Source organism: Mauremys reevesii, linkage group 2 (assembly GCF_016161935.1).
Source record: "Mauremys reevesii isolate NIE-2019 linkage group 2, ASM1616193v1, whole genome shotgun sequence".
NCBI lineage: Eukaryota > Metazoa > Chordata > Testudines > Geoemydidae > Mauremys > Mauremys reevesii.
In genome coordinates, this window is record NC_052624.1 from 248,200,824 (window position 1) to 248,214,558 (window position 13,735).

Consider the following 13,735-nt stretch of genomic DNA (forward strand, 5'->3'; position numbering starts at 1 on the left):
TTTTATATTGCTTTTTTCTTGCTCTGAATGTAACAATTTCAAGTACAGACAAGCAGTATAGAATATTAGTGTTGGAAGAGACCTCCGGAGATCATCTAGTCCAATCCCCTGCTCAAAGTATACATGTTCCCTTTTTGATTGCAGCTTGTCAAAAGTCATTTCCTAGCTTTTCTTTCCAAAAAAGCAGTAGCCTTTTTTGCACATGTTTGTTAAAGAGCAGTTCAGCCATTGTGAGGATGCAAACATTACAATAGTAAGTGTGTGGGGTTAAGTGACCTCCCTCCCTGCAGACTCAAGAGTAATGGTTTTCAGTTCCTGGTATCTCCAAATTTTGCATGTTTACAACACTTACAGCAGCTGAAGGTACCAAAAAGATACTTGAAGACAATTTTTTTTTCTACATGACAATTGCATAACTCTTGCATGAATGCATACAGCTTTAGCTTATACTGCTTTGTAAACATCTTGTAATGTCCTGTTATTTATATCTACTTAAGTAGAATTCATTTTTGAGAATGAATAGATTTAATTTTCACAAGTATTTACTGTTTTGACTCAAATTCTTAATACAAGTCTCCCCTTGCAACATGCCTAAGTGGCAAAGAAAAACATGATTGTTTTACAACAGTAGTCTCTGAAACAACTGAAGCAGTAAGTGATGGCATTCTGAAATCGTGCTGTTAGGATTGCATCCAATTTTTTGTGTGTACAAAAGATCCATTAGTTCAGACTAGTCATAAAAAAAGTAACATATAGCTTCCATTAAAGCTTTAGTTAAGTAAGAGGTTTCAAGTCTGACATTTAGCTTTCACACACCCCTTTTTAGAACTGGGAACAAAGTGAAGTTTCATCTTATGTGTTTCCTAGCATACATCAAGAGTTTTGTTTTGTTTGACATCAGCATTAGTATCTGCTCCTGGGAGTTGTTTATAGATGCCCAAAATACAAATATGCCTATAACTGAACAAATATGGTGGCTGATGGATCCTGGAACACACAAGTCCCCACCCCTAGAACTTTAAATCTCAGAATGTTTGCATATAGGTAATTGATTAACTGCTGTCTAGCATACAAACTAAGTGGTATCCAATAAAAACTGTTCAATTTAAATAATGCCAATTTAAACAGGCAAATTCTACATTTCATAAAATCATTTTTAAAATAAGCCTCCTCTTAACAAGAGACGATCCTAAGATTCAAAGATCAATGGGGTTAACTAAATCCTCTGATATTGGAAGAATTAAGTAACTTCCTTCAGGCTTTATTGTGATGTTTAATGGATGTCACTTGAAGAGACTTACAGTTCAGAATAGATTTAATATTAATGACTGATTCAGCATACATCAAAATATACTTTACTACAATTCTGTGTATGTGTATTTTGTATGGCTCTATTAAAAGATACATTGTTAAAATGTTGGAACCACCTATGAAAGAAATTGTATTTTTATTGTGTATTTTCTTTTAGATGCCTGCACAGAGCTAACCTCTCACTTCTAAATAGTCATTTGTATTAAAATAGCACCAGTGATCAGGGCTTCATTGTAGGCACAGTACAAAGGGAAAAATGGTCCCTTTCCAGAAGCAGAGACCAAAATGTTCAAGCATAACCAGTGAGCTGAATAAATCTCCTATTAAAAAAAAAAAAAGAGATCTGCGGATGGGATGCATAGTACTTTCTTAAAAAAAAAACTACAAGTCCCTTTATGATGTCTCAAGTTGGGCACTCAGCCTAGTCACTTTAAATATTAGGCATGAATAGACCCAAAACATGAAACCAAAAAAGAGTGAAATCATAAGAGTTGTGTCAAACATGTAGTGACCCTTCAAAATACCAGTGTTACCTCATTTAAGGTTTGGGCTAAAGCAAAGAAAACTCTTAATTGGGTACCAGGTGCAGTAAATAAGGCCAGATAAAGGACTTTCTTCTATCGCCCATTAGACAAGGTCTGATAATTGGTAATGATCTCACGTTTGTTAAAGCATATATAAAAAAAGTAAACTCTTCAAGGATTCACTGCTAATACCTACCTGACCAAGTTGGAGCCGACCAATAGAGGGCTAAAGCCAGGGTACCTACATCATTTGTAAGTATCTTGATCAAATTCTTATAAATGTTTTGTTACTCCTTGAATGTAGTAAATTGCTTGTTGTTTAGGCTTTTTATGCACATTTAGAGCAGTTTTATAAATACCATTCAGTCTTTTGATTTAATAAAGGATTTTATGGTTAAATTATACCCTACATAAATAATTCCAACACTTCCCTGGGACTGGAAAAAAAACAAAACCAAAAAAAAAACAACTAGTTTCATCTCTTTCCTAGATCTTAAAAAAATAAATAATTTTAGTTCAAATAAGCCTCTTCCTTCTATATATTTGTAAACAAAATTCTCCCAACCCCACACTTTGCTTTCCTACCTCGGACTCACCTTAAAACAGCCTAAAAACTTAATCTTAATTTCATTTATGTCCTACTCCTCTTAAATTAATTAACCATGCAAAACAAAATAAAGCACAAACTATTAAGATTTTCAGGGATTCTTATTCTACTTGCCCTATTCAAATCCAAAGCCTTTGGAAAGTTTCACTGTTTTTTTAGAACACATTTCTAACAGGAAAAGATGCACAGCCATGGTAATCAGTCTCTATTTGCAAACTTGTGCCCCAAACTAGCAACAGTATAATTAATACAAAATACAGGTTTTTTTTTTAAAACAAGTCTATAACCAGTTTTATTATAGAAGGGGTGACAGCTCTCCAGCTTTTACTTCTCACTGGTCTGCTCTGGCATGCTTCTAATGATGTCAGAATCGCCTGTAAATGGAAAAAATAAGCCATAATCAAATCCCAGGAAAGGGGCAGCAAAATCCATTTACAAATGCAGTACAACTATTTGGAAGCTATTTTAAGTTTGCCATTCCACAATGATCAACATCTTCCACTTACAAATCTGTTACATCTTGGCTTTTGAAAATTCCATCACATAAAATTTAAAAAACCTCAAGTGTTGGCACCAATGAATAGTTTTGAAGGATAGAGAGCATACTCAGAAGTATACTATTAATAATACAATAAATGCTTTCCTTTTAAAAAAAATCAAGATGTCAAAACTGTTTCTATATAAATTATACTAATGTACAACACAAAATGAAAGTTACATACATGTCACTAGCCATTAAAAACACAAAATTAGAGAAATAAGCAAGTCCTGGGGACACATTGCAGGTTTTAATATAACAACTGACTAGCCTGATCATTGAACTATCAGGACAGCAACAATATTTGCAGTAGATGCAATACCAACTCAAAAGCAGAGGTATTATACAGACTTAAGAGCTTAATTATACAACTAAAATTAAGAAAATGTTTCATGTAACTATTAAAATAGTTAACCTGAAACAGCATTTTATAAATTAGGTTTTGCTGGAGTTAGTTTGAGAGCAAAATATACTGTATTCATATCATACGCACAATAAGGAGATAACTACAGTGAAAATTGAAATGGTCACTCAATGACAACTCCGTACAGATACATATAGAAATGCAGTGAAATCCATCTTTAAGCAGCCATTCAAAGTGGTTGACAAAGCAGCAACTAAACAGAGGTACAGCCTAAAATAGAGCAAGACTGGACTATGTTTATAGATACTTTGGGAAAAATAAAGACAAGAAATTGCTTAATTAAGAGTTCATCTTAGCAGTTATAACAGTCAGCCTTGAGGCCTAGAGATATCACCAGCCAATGGTAATTATTTTTGTTCACTGCTGATGACAATCGTTTTAAATGAAAAGGGTTAGAGTTTTTAGCAATCCTGTTCACTTTCAAGCTTAGATGTCAAAGAAAAAAAAAACTGGGTTAGAGATATTTCCAAGCCATATTAACTGGCCAATTCTAAACAGGATTAGCACAAACTGAAAGATCCCCATTCCTGGTGGGGAAAAATAGGTTGCTGAGGTGAAGCAAGCCCAATAAAGAAAACATGCTGTGTCAAGCAAATGAGCTTTAACTTTTTTTTTTATGTTCTGTGTCTTGGAAGTCCTGTCCAGGCCCTGAATCCTGGTTTTAAACAGAATGGCAAATCCAGTGAACGTTTTGTGGTGACAGGAGTCATATGTAAGCAAAAGCAGCTAGAATACATACCTGGATCAATGATAGCCAGTGTGCACACTCTGTAGTATTTTCCACATGCTGTACCCAATTCAATATTGTTGCCACTGTAGTGATGCACACCAGTCTTTGCCAACATAGCATAGTACTCAATCTCTGATTTTCTGAGAATTAAAAAACTACACATCAGAAAATGGTACACTCACTCATTCCCATCAAATGAATCCTTCAATAGGATGTTATTAGACCAGTCTGAATCCTAACTACACTTTCAAGGTTTTAGATTATTGAGCAGTGAAGTTAGTTTTATTCCTCCACTTGAGGTTTGTGTTGGGGGGCAGTCACCATCTTTCCCCCAAGGAGAGTATGACTTCCCAATCCCAGCTTTGGGATGTAGGAGTCTGATTCTGTTAGTCAGGAATGGGGTTTGGCAGTTCTGGTTAGTGCTGTTATCTTTTCCAAGAGAGGCCCCAGGGGCTGCTCAAATAGCATGTAGGCTCCATTGTACAGGGAAAAAAGGCTGACAGGAGATGCAAGTGGGAGTGAGCGGGACTATTTGATGGGTTGGTCATTGGAACCTGTAACTGATAAGTATGGCTGTGAGTTTGTCATGGAGATCAAGGATTCAGTGACTTTCCATGACCTTTGTGACTTCTGCAGCAGCCAGCTGCTCCTGGGGCAGTCCTGCACCACCACGCACCCTCCCCCAGCAGCAGCAGGAGTTTGGGTCTGGAAGGGGGCTCAGGACTGGGGGCACGGGATGGGGTGAGGGCTCTGGGCAGCACTTACCTCGGTGGGGCTCCCTGGAAGCAGCGATATGTCCCTCCCCCAGCTCCTAGTCCACTGCTGCCTGGCCGCGCCTCCACCTAGGAGCTGAGGGAGGGACATCGCCACTTCTAGGGAGCCACGCAGAACCAGACAGGGAGCCTGCCAGCCCCCCCGCCCCCGGCAATGATCCCAGGCTGCTCCCCCCCAGAGCACCTGTGGCACCCCAAGATTTAGGAGTATATAGTACAGGTCACAGGACATTAATTTTTGTTTACCCCCTCGTGACCTATGACTTTTACTAAAAATGGCTGTGACTAAAACATAGCCTTACTGATGAGGGCTGGGGAAGGCAGGTGGCCAGATGCTGAGCAGACAGGGAAGCAGGAACCTGGGCTTCTGGTGGCGAGAGGCATTAAAGTGAATTGTGCCAGTTCTTTCACATTCCTAGCTTGCCCCTTTTTCACCTGGCCTCTATGAGCAGCAGGTCTTGTCAAGCACCACTAGTCCCCCCCCAGCAATCCAAATTAGGTGCAGATCCACATCAACCTATCCCCCCACCCCCAATAGTTCCAGCCACTACAGGGTTTGGATCCCTTTTCTGCACCTTGAAACTCCTCATAAAAAGTTTTTTTCAAAGCCACCTATTTGATGACCAGCATGAGGTTTCAAAATAGGGAAGGGGGTGGGGGGGGGGGGGGATAAGAGAAGAAGCCATTTAAGATTCCTTCCCCACCTGTATAACAACCACTTTGCTATACCCTTATTTGAGTCATATTACCCGTAGGAAGTTTTTTCTTTAATATAAGCTTCCTTTGCTGTACAGAAGCTGGGAAGCATAATTTAAAAGCACTTTAGAGGCTCAGTTCTGCACTGTTTACATGTGCAACTTGCACCAGAGATCCAGCCCTGTTTTGCAGCAATTATAACAACATTGTAGAACTAGGACAGTTCAGTGCACTGTACTAAAAACGTTCACACTGAATAGCATAAAGCAAATGTGGATAAAGTATCTTTCTAAAACCAGTTTTCAGTAAGTCCAATTTCCAATGTAATGGTACCTACCTCAAAGCAGGACAGTTGTTGGCTAGGATGACCAACTTGGCTTTGCCCTGCCGAATCATTTTCAGAGTCTGTTTGTACCCTAGCACATATTTACCACTTTTCATAACCAGTTGAAGCCTTGAGTTTATGGACTCTAGCGACTTTTTCTGGAACAGAGTTAAAATATATGGAGTAATGCAGATTAACACAAAGAATGAACAATTGTAAAGAGCTTTAACTAAACAAGTCTTTTGGTTCACTAAGCTTTCTACTATTTACAGTAGAAAAGATTAAGTAGCTCATATCTAAATATCCAAGAAGTTAAGAAAAAGCTTGCCAATAAAATAAAAATTGTGTGTTTTAACACAACATGACATTTCTCAGATTTCAAGAGATAGTCCCCTTATTTCTCTCTTAAATGCAAGGAGAAATTAACTGACAATTTTTTAAAAAGCTACTATACAAATTATGTTGTATCGTTCTGAACTTCCAGCCTGACCCTACCCTTTTTAGTGTCAGAATATCTGTGGGATCCTACACGCAAAGGTCCCTTTTCAATGTACCAAGGCTAAGCTAGGTTTAGAAAGAAGCATCAAGTTACCCCATTCTAATTCGCAGTCTGACCATTAGGCCCTGTTCTGTGCATACATTTCATGCAATATAACAATGACAGTGATCACTATCAACAGGATGCTGAAGTGATTTTTCTGTAACGCTTTGTGGCATATTGCAGCTAGGAAGTGAATTCTGTAATTACAGAGAACATCTTACAGCACGACACCCATACTTTCGAGTGTACAAAAATAAATGCAATGCTAATCACAAGGTAGAGCAACATATGAGAGCAGACGCTTAAATGCACCGACCCTCACCCAAACTCTGTTCTGGAATAATTAGGCAATACCCAATCCTGACCGCACAAAGGTGGCTAGCAGAGCCTGGAGATGAGGATAGCGACACGTGAGGGACTATCTGGCTGACGGTGATAGCGAGGCGTGAGGCTACCCGGGACTCAGCAGAAACAGGCGAGAGGGAGGTGAGGGGCAGCCCCCCCACAGCAAGGGGCGATACCGCCCTGCGCCGGAGCGAGCACGTCCTACGAGCTGAAGGAGCCCGGTGGCCGGCCTGGGGGCGCCCTGCTTCACTCCCCTCGTTCCCTGGGGTCCCCCTTTAGCCCCGTCCCCGAGACAGCCCGGGCACCTCTGGCCGCTCCCCCACCACCCAGCTCTCAACAGCAGCCTCGGCAGACCCGGCCCCCTCCCCCACGAGGCAGCTGCCCGGGGCCGCTCCGCAGCCTCCCACCGCCGCCGCCACGTGAGCGCCGGGCGCGCGCCGCTCACTCACCGTTTTCTTCGCGGCCACCATGTTGCTGCCTCGCGTCGGGTCCGGCGGTAGCTGAAACACAAGGAGGAAAAGTTAGGACCTGGTGCGGCCCGGCCCGAGCGCCCCGGCCCGGCCCCGCGGAGCCCCGCTCACCCGAGACGCGCCTCCAAGATGGCCGGGCAACAAGAAAGGAAGAAACTCCCACAAAGCAGCGCAGATCCCCCCGCGGCTGGACGTGAAATCTCGCGATAATTAGTTTACTCCGCCCCTTCCGGGTTGAAATACGCCTGCGCTAGACTCCAGAGGGTGGGACCTGTCGCGGTTTTGGGTCCCTCCCTGGAAGGAGGGAGAGGAGTTGTGCGGGCTGGTTCTCTGGCTGGCGGGAGAAAGCGGGGAGTAGCTGGGGGCGCTGACAGGGCTGGGGCTCTGTAAGGGGGCTGGCTCCTTGGGCGGGGAGTAGCTTGGGGAGGGCTCTGTAAGGGGCTGGCTCCGGTGAGGTGAGGTGGGGTGGGGAGTAACTGGGGCTCTGTAAGGGGCTGGCTCCGGTGAGGTGGGGTGGGGAGTAACTGGGGGCTCTGTAAGGGGCTGGCTCCGGTGGGGTGGGGAGTAACTGGGGCTCTGTAAGGGGCTGGCTCCGGTGGGGTGGGAGTAGCTGGGGGTGGGGCTCTGTAAGGGGCTGGCTCCTGTGGGGTGGGGAGTAGCTGGGGGTGGGGCTCTGTAAGGGGCTGGCTCCTGTGGGGTGGGGAGTAGCTGGGGTGGGGCTCTGTAGGGGCTGGCTCCTGTGGGGTGGGGAGTAGCTGGGGTGGGGCTCTGTAAAGGGGCTGGCTCCTGTGGTGTGGGGGGAGTAGCTTGAGGGGGTGAGGCTCTGTAAGGGGGCTGGCTCCTGTGGGGTTGGGGGAGTAGCTTGGGGGGGTGGGGCTCTGTAAGGGGGCTGGCTCCTGTGGGGTGGGGAGTAGCTTGGGGGTGAGGCTCTGTAAGGGCTGGCTCCTGTGGGGTGGGAGTAGCTTGGGGGCTCTGTAAGGGGCTGGCTCCTGTGGGGAGTAGCTGGGGTGGGGCTCTGTAAGGGGGCTGGCTCCTGTGGGGTGGGGGGAGTAGCTTGGGGGGGGTAAGGCTCTGTAAGGGGGCTGGCTCCTGTGGGGTGGGGGGAGTAGCTCAGGGTGAGAGGTTGGTTCTTTGGCTGGGGGGGGGGAAAGGGGGGTGTAATTCTGTGGAGGCCTGGTCCTTTGTCTCAGCCCAGGCCTGGGATTGTTATGTGATTGCCCTGAGAGGCAGAGGCCCAGTTCATTACGGTTTCCCTGTTGGAAGGTGCTCTCCTCATCAGAGGGATGAAGAAAATAAATTTCCACTCACCCTTAACTCTGTTTTCTGTTTGTTTTTTCTTGCTCTTTAGTGATTTTTTCCACTGCCTTTCCCTTCTCCCCTGGTCACAGTTTTCTTTGTACTAGAAAATAGTTTAAACAATTTATTCAAGCATAGTTTTGCATAAAATCCCTGTTTACAGAAATCACTTAAAATGGGGATGAGCAACTGGCAACCCAGGGGACCACCTCCAGCCTGCCAGATCACTCTATTTGGCCTGCCACAGCCCAGATTCGAGAAGAGGACATCTAGGGGAGAGGGCCCTCCGTGCATGTGGCTGTCTCTCATATGACATTACAGAGAGCTAACAGGCTGGAGCAGGAAGCTATGCTGTGGGGCTCTCCCCAACTCAACCTCCTTGTGACCCAGCAATCTCTTGGTGTCAGCAGGCAGGGGGTACAGTGGAGGGGCACAGAAGTTACAGCAATCTCCTGAGTCTGGTATGGGCATTCTAATTCACCAAAGAATGTCATGTGAGGTTCCAGATAAAAGCCAGTGTCACATTGGTTATCCATATTAGTGTGAAACACATGTTGTATAAGGAGTTAAGTGTATGCACAATTATAAAGTCAGTCTAGGGACTGATACAGTGAAGGTTTCCTGTCAGACAAGAAATGTTTATCTAGCTGATTGTTCACATGTAAAATAAGTATTGTATAGTTCACAAAGGGTCTCCTATTACTAGTCTGTACTGAATGTTAATGAAGGATTTTTGAGCGTTTCAAAGAAAGAAAATAACAGTAAAAGAAAAATCAATATAGGGTTTTCCTTCCCTTCCCTGAAGTGCACATCAAATATTTGTTCTGCTATGTGTGTGGGGGATAAAGAAGACACCTGAGAACTCTTCAATGAGTAAGTAAAAGGACAGTGACTTTGCTTCATGAAAGAGGGGGGTTGTAGTCAGGTTTAGTTGAAAACACTGGTGAGAACTTCGGGTGAGAAACTTCTTTAGACCGGAGGGTAACCTGTTAAGTTTAGTCTCCAAAATCATAACTTGCATTCTATTTTATATGTAAGCCTTTGTTTTCAATGGTCTTACTATCCCTTGAATTGCTGTTCTTTGTATTTATAGTGAAAGCAAGAGTAAGTTTATCAATCTAAGTGTGGTGGTTTTAAGCAGAGAGGTCATCCTGAGTTGAATCTTGCAAGCAGGTGGTGTACTCTTCCTTTGGGAAAAGCAGGCCTGGCATTTCTGAGAGTGTTCAGTGGATAAGTGGCTGGATGCTGTGGGGAAATGGTCTGAGGACTTGGGGGTTGGTGTATGCCTACTGCTACCTGTACAGAGAGAGTGAGGCCTGGAAGGCAGTGCTTGTGCTGCCAGAGGCTGTTGGTTTCAAGAAGCTGGTCCACAGTGGGCACAGACAAGACTCCATCATGTTAAGGGCAGGTAGTGGTGAGGTGCCCCACAACTATGTGTACCATGGGGGGGTGTCACTGCTGTGAAGTGGGGTGGGGGTAGGGAAGTGATCAGGTCCCACATCATACCCCTCCAGGAGTGAAAGTAACTTACTGGTACTGCAGGAGTCCTCAGGAGGCCATGGCCTCAACCAGAAGAGGTGGGGCCTCTCAAGATTTAAAGGCCCTGGGACACCAGCTGTGGCTGGGAGCCCCAGGGCCTTTAAATCAACCCAGGGTTTCCAGCTGCAGAGGTGGCTGGGAGCCCCTGGGGCTCACAGGCAAATTAAAGGGCTGGGGCTCCGGCCACTGCAGAGCTCTGGGCCCTTTAAATACCCGCCACAGCTCCAGCTGGGATTTAAAGGGCTCTGGGCTCCTGCACCTGCGGGGAGCTCGAAGACCTTTAAATCCTGGCCCCAGCTGGTCCCTGAGCAGGTGGCCCTGGAACAAGTTGCTTGGGTGGCCTTGGGGTCAGCCACACTGGCTGCTGCAGAAGTCATGGAATCTTTGACTTCTGCGACTTCAGTGACAGCCACGGAGCCTTAATAATGACTTAATTACACAACAGTAATGAGAAGCATGTACAGTGGTTACATGTGCCGTCACAGGTAGCATGAGAGAGAATAATAAAAATGGAAAAGAACTCCCTCTAGTGAAGAAAGAAAGAAAATACATTGAACTCTCTCTAAACCTGTAGTGTCAAATACTTGATATCTATGTTATCAGAGATGTACCATTCTGTAAATTTCTGTGTGAACTGGGTTCTTATGAAAACTGGACCAATAGCAATGAGTCAGTGAGGAAGAGGTGATCATGCAGGTAAATTGGGCCAGGCTATTCAGGGCATTGGCAATAGTAACTATCACCTTGGCTTTCACCTGGAAGTAGATTGGCAGACTGTGTGGTGCACAAGTTACCCTGAACTGAGGGAGGAACTTGTAAATGGGACTTGGAACCACTGCTGGGATTTAACACCAACAGCCAAATGCCACTCGTCATATCTCCTAGGGCTATGGCAGGGGTTGTTCCATTTATTTATATATTACTCCTTGCTCAGGGTTATGCCTGAAGTTATAATTAGCCCCAAATGGTAGGATTATGCATTCAGAAATGGAAACTGCTCTTTTAAAAATATGGTCTATGATCTTTATTTTATCAGTGTGACCAGCCTAATTTTTAGAGCATCTTGTAAAAGGAATTGGACTTATTTTGATAAAGGAAAAATACACAAGATGAATGAGGTTAATGTTTTTTAATATTTTCCCCACCAGAATTAAGACAGTTACATAAGAACTCCATGTGGGCATCTGCATTCATTACTTTCCCTTTTGCACTTGTTAAGAGTATTAAAAGTGACAGGTTGCATTTTCTGATAATGATCACATTTAAAGCAAATGCAAACATGTTCATCCAATTTTCATCGGGTCATGTACTATGCTATCCCTTTATTGTCAGGCAAACAAATATAGCTCATTGTTTCAGAACATTAGAGTCTGGGACCCTACTAATATACGTATTTGCTGAATTAGCATTCACATTTCTTGTGTTATCCATCCAATGACTACAAAGATTTAAAAAAAAGAGAAAATGGCCAGGATACAGGGAAAATCATGAAGCTAAATAACTATTTGTGGCTATTTGGATATATGCACACTAAATGCAGCTAGGTTTAAACTGGCAAGGAAAGTAGCATACAGTATTGCACATATACTATTTTCAAGTATTCATAATTTTACTTCTTGATCAGTTATTTTCAGGTTTGCAGAGGAGGCTTTTCTTATTGAGTACTACACAAATGCCAAGTTTAAAATGTTATTAAAAGCTCTGTAACCAAAAACATATATTTACATTTTCCTAGTGCCAAATTCTATCAGGAAATGTGTACATCTACAGGTTTCTAAAAATTGTAGTTAGTCTTAGTGAAAAGCTCTTCAAATTCCTTGGCAAGGAAGAAGCATGTTCTGTCAACCATGCTTGTAGGTTTTGCTGTCCCAGGCAACCTAAAAAAGTTGGATTTCATGAAGCCAGATCCTCAGATGATATAAATCAGCATCACCCGATTAATTTCAAGGGAGCTACACCCAATTTACTCCAATTGAGGATCTGGCCTGCACTTTCTCTCAAACAATTTGCTGTCCAGCCTATGCAATCCTGTTCTTTTTGTACAGAATAGCCTATGGATCTAGGAAAAGGAGTTGCGGCTTGAGGAAAAGATCGCTCTACTTTCATAGACTTATTTGAAAGACTAGTGAGTCCGGGGAGTTTGGGACAATACTTTGATAGGGGATCAAAATCTAGGAAGTCTAAAGTTGCAGCAGGCTCACTGCCTAAAAAGTTCAAAATTACAATTAGCTACTGAGCTCCAGGAAGAGTGAAACAAGTTAGGTCCTGTAGTTCTGGCCTAAGAAGCTTAAAACATTGCTCACATCTTATGGAAAACTTTAAAAAGTTGTTTAGGGACTAGCCCTTCCACTTACATAATATTCTATAGATAATTACTTTATTATTGGGACAAAGGTACACATAAACGATCAGTCTTTGCTTAAGAATTCTGTTCATGCTGCTTATTGCCCATCTGAAGACTTAATCCTATATTTCTTTTTTTGCTGCGAACGTAATTAATGTCACAACCAGCGGATTGTGACCTCAAGTAAGGAAGCATTAGTTGGAGCCAGTGAACTCTTTGGCCTCAGTCCTGTCAGTTGCCCCACAAGAATCTACTCCATCATCAGATACCAGCAGGATAGGAGTCTAAGAAAGCAAAGATCTGTTTCCATGTAAATGCCTTTAGAAATAATGACTATGAAAACTTCAGACCATGTATTTTACTCTGTCAGATGGCATTTTACTAAATGGAATGATCTTAAGTTTTTCCATAAGGCACTAATTGTTCATTATCAATTTTTAACTCCAAACAACACATTCTTCTCCTCAGTTGTCCTTTCTCTCCTCCCCTTTTCTCGGCACCCCTTATCTTCATTTTTATTTTTTAAGTTAGGTGAGTTCGGCCTCCCTTGCGGGGTCTACGGCCTAAACTGCCTCTTTAGTTGCTCATGCTTCCTGTTTGACACCTCCTGGCTCTCCCCACCTTTTCCCCTTTCTCTTTCATTGCTTTCATTTCCTGGCTTACACTTTGGGATAAAATGAAGTGCTTTCCCCACCTCTTTCTCTGTAAAACAACTGTGTTTGCAGAAGCTCCTGTGCTTTAGTTAGTTCCTTGGATACTTCATGTCTACACAACAGTGTACTACAAACATTAATATTGCTTCAGCTTGTTAAAGAATTACTAACATTACATTGCCCACTACCTAATATTAACAGGCTTAGGAAACAGTCACAAAGAAATCTACTATAAGTATATGTATTATTTAATGTAACTCATCAACCTAAACATTTTTACTTCCTCCTGTTCTGTAGCTCATACTCGTTTTTACATCTTTTTTTTAGTTTATGTATTGACACTTATGATAATCCAGTTGTCATTATAGATTATAAATCCTAGACATATGGCAATACGTATTTCACATTGGAAGGAAAAATCCTGCCATAAATATAGTCTGTAGGCCAAACCACCTTCCTTTTACATCAATGAGGTTACATACACACACAAATGTGAGCAGAATTTAACACTTATGTTTACAGATTTAGGCCCTGGTTCTAGTTAGAGTGAAGAGGGTGTATGCAACTTTTTCCCTTTGCATGTCCACACCTGGGGCAGCCATAGTCTTAATTTTTGTGT

The 13,735-nt window shown here is 42.9% G+C and overlaps 1 protein-coding gene, 1 long non-coding RNA gene and 1 other non-coding gene across 3 annotated transcripts; all 3 read right to left on the bottom strand.

Moving 5' to 3' along the window:
* Positions 1-2,632: 2,632 nt before the first annotated feature.
* On the bottom strand, positions 2,633-7,502 carry RPL30 (ribosomal protein L30). The gene is made up of 5 exons (XM_039521939.1): positions 7,396-7,502; positions 7,264-7,314; positions 5,941-6,086; positions 4,144-4,274; positions 2,633-2,816 (listed from the first exon to the last, which is right to left on the bottom strand). The coding sequence occupies exons 2-5, from the start codon at positions 7,282-7,284 to the stop codon at positions 2,767-2,769; spliced, it is 348 nt and encodes a 115-aa protein (XP_039377873.1). The 5' UTR covers positions 7,285-7,314; positions 7,396-7,502; the 3' UTR covers positions 2,633-2,766.
* On the bottom strand, positions 3,163-3,290 carry LOC120399722. The gene has a single exon (XR_005595321.1). It is a non-coding gene; the product is annotated as a small nucleolar RNA SNORA72 (small nucleolar RNA).
* On the bottom strand, positions 6,521-7,239 carry LOC120396815. Its single transcript, XR_005593406.1, has 2 exons — positions 6,792-7,239; positions 6,521-6,666 (listed from the first exon to the last, which is right to left on the bottom strand). It is a non-coding gene; the product is annotated as an uncharacterized LOC120396815 (long non-coding RNA).
* Positions 7,503-13,735: the final 6,233 nt, after the last annotated feature.

Bases quoted from the DNA above. Each gene is read 5' to 3' on its own strand.
- RPL30 (XM_039521939.1), bottom strand. From the start codon at position 7,284: ATGGTGGCCGCGAAGAAAACG. The intron at 6,087-7,263 runs GTGAGTGAGCGG...ACTCTGTTCCAG, and splicing joins TGGTGGCCGCGAAGAAAACG to AAAAAGTCGCTAGAGTCCAT. The intron at 4,275-5,940 runs GTAGGTACCATT...TTTAATTCTCAG, and splicing joins AACAACTGTCCTGCTTTGAG to AAAATCAGAGATTGAGTACT.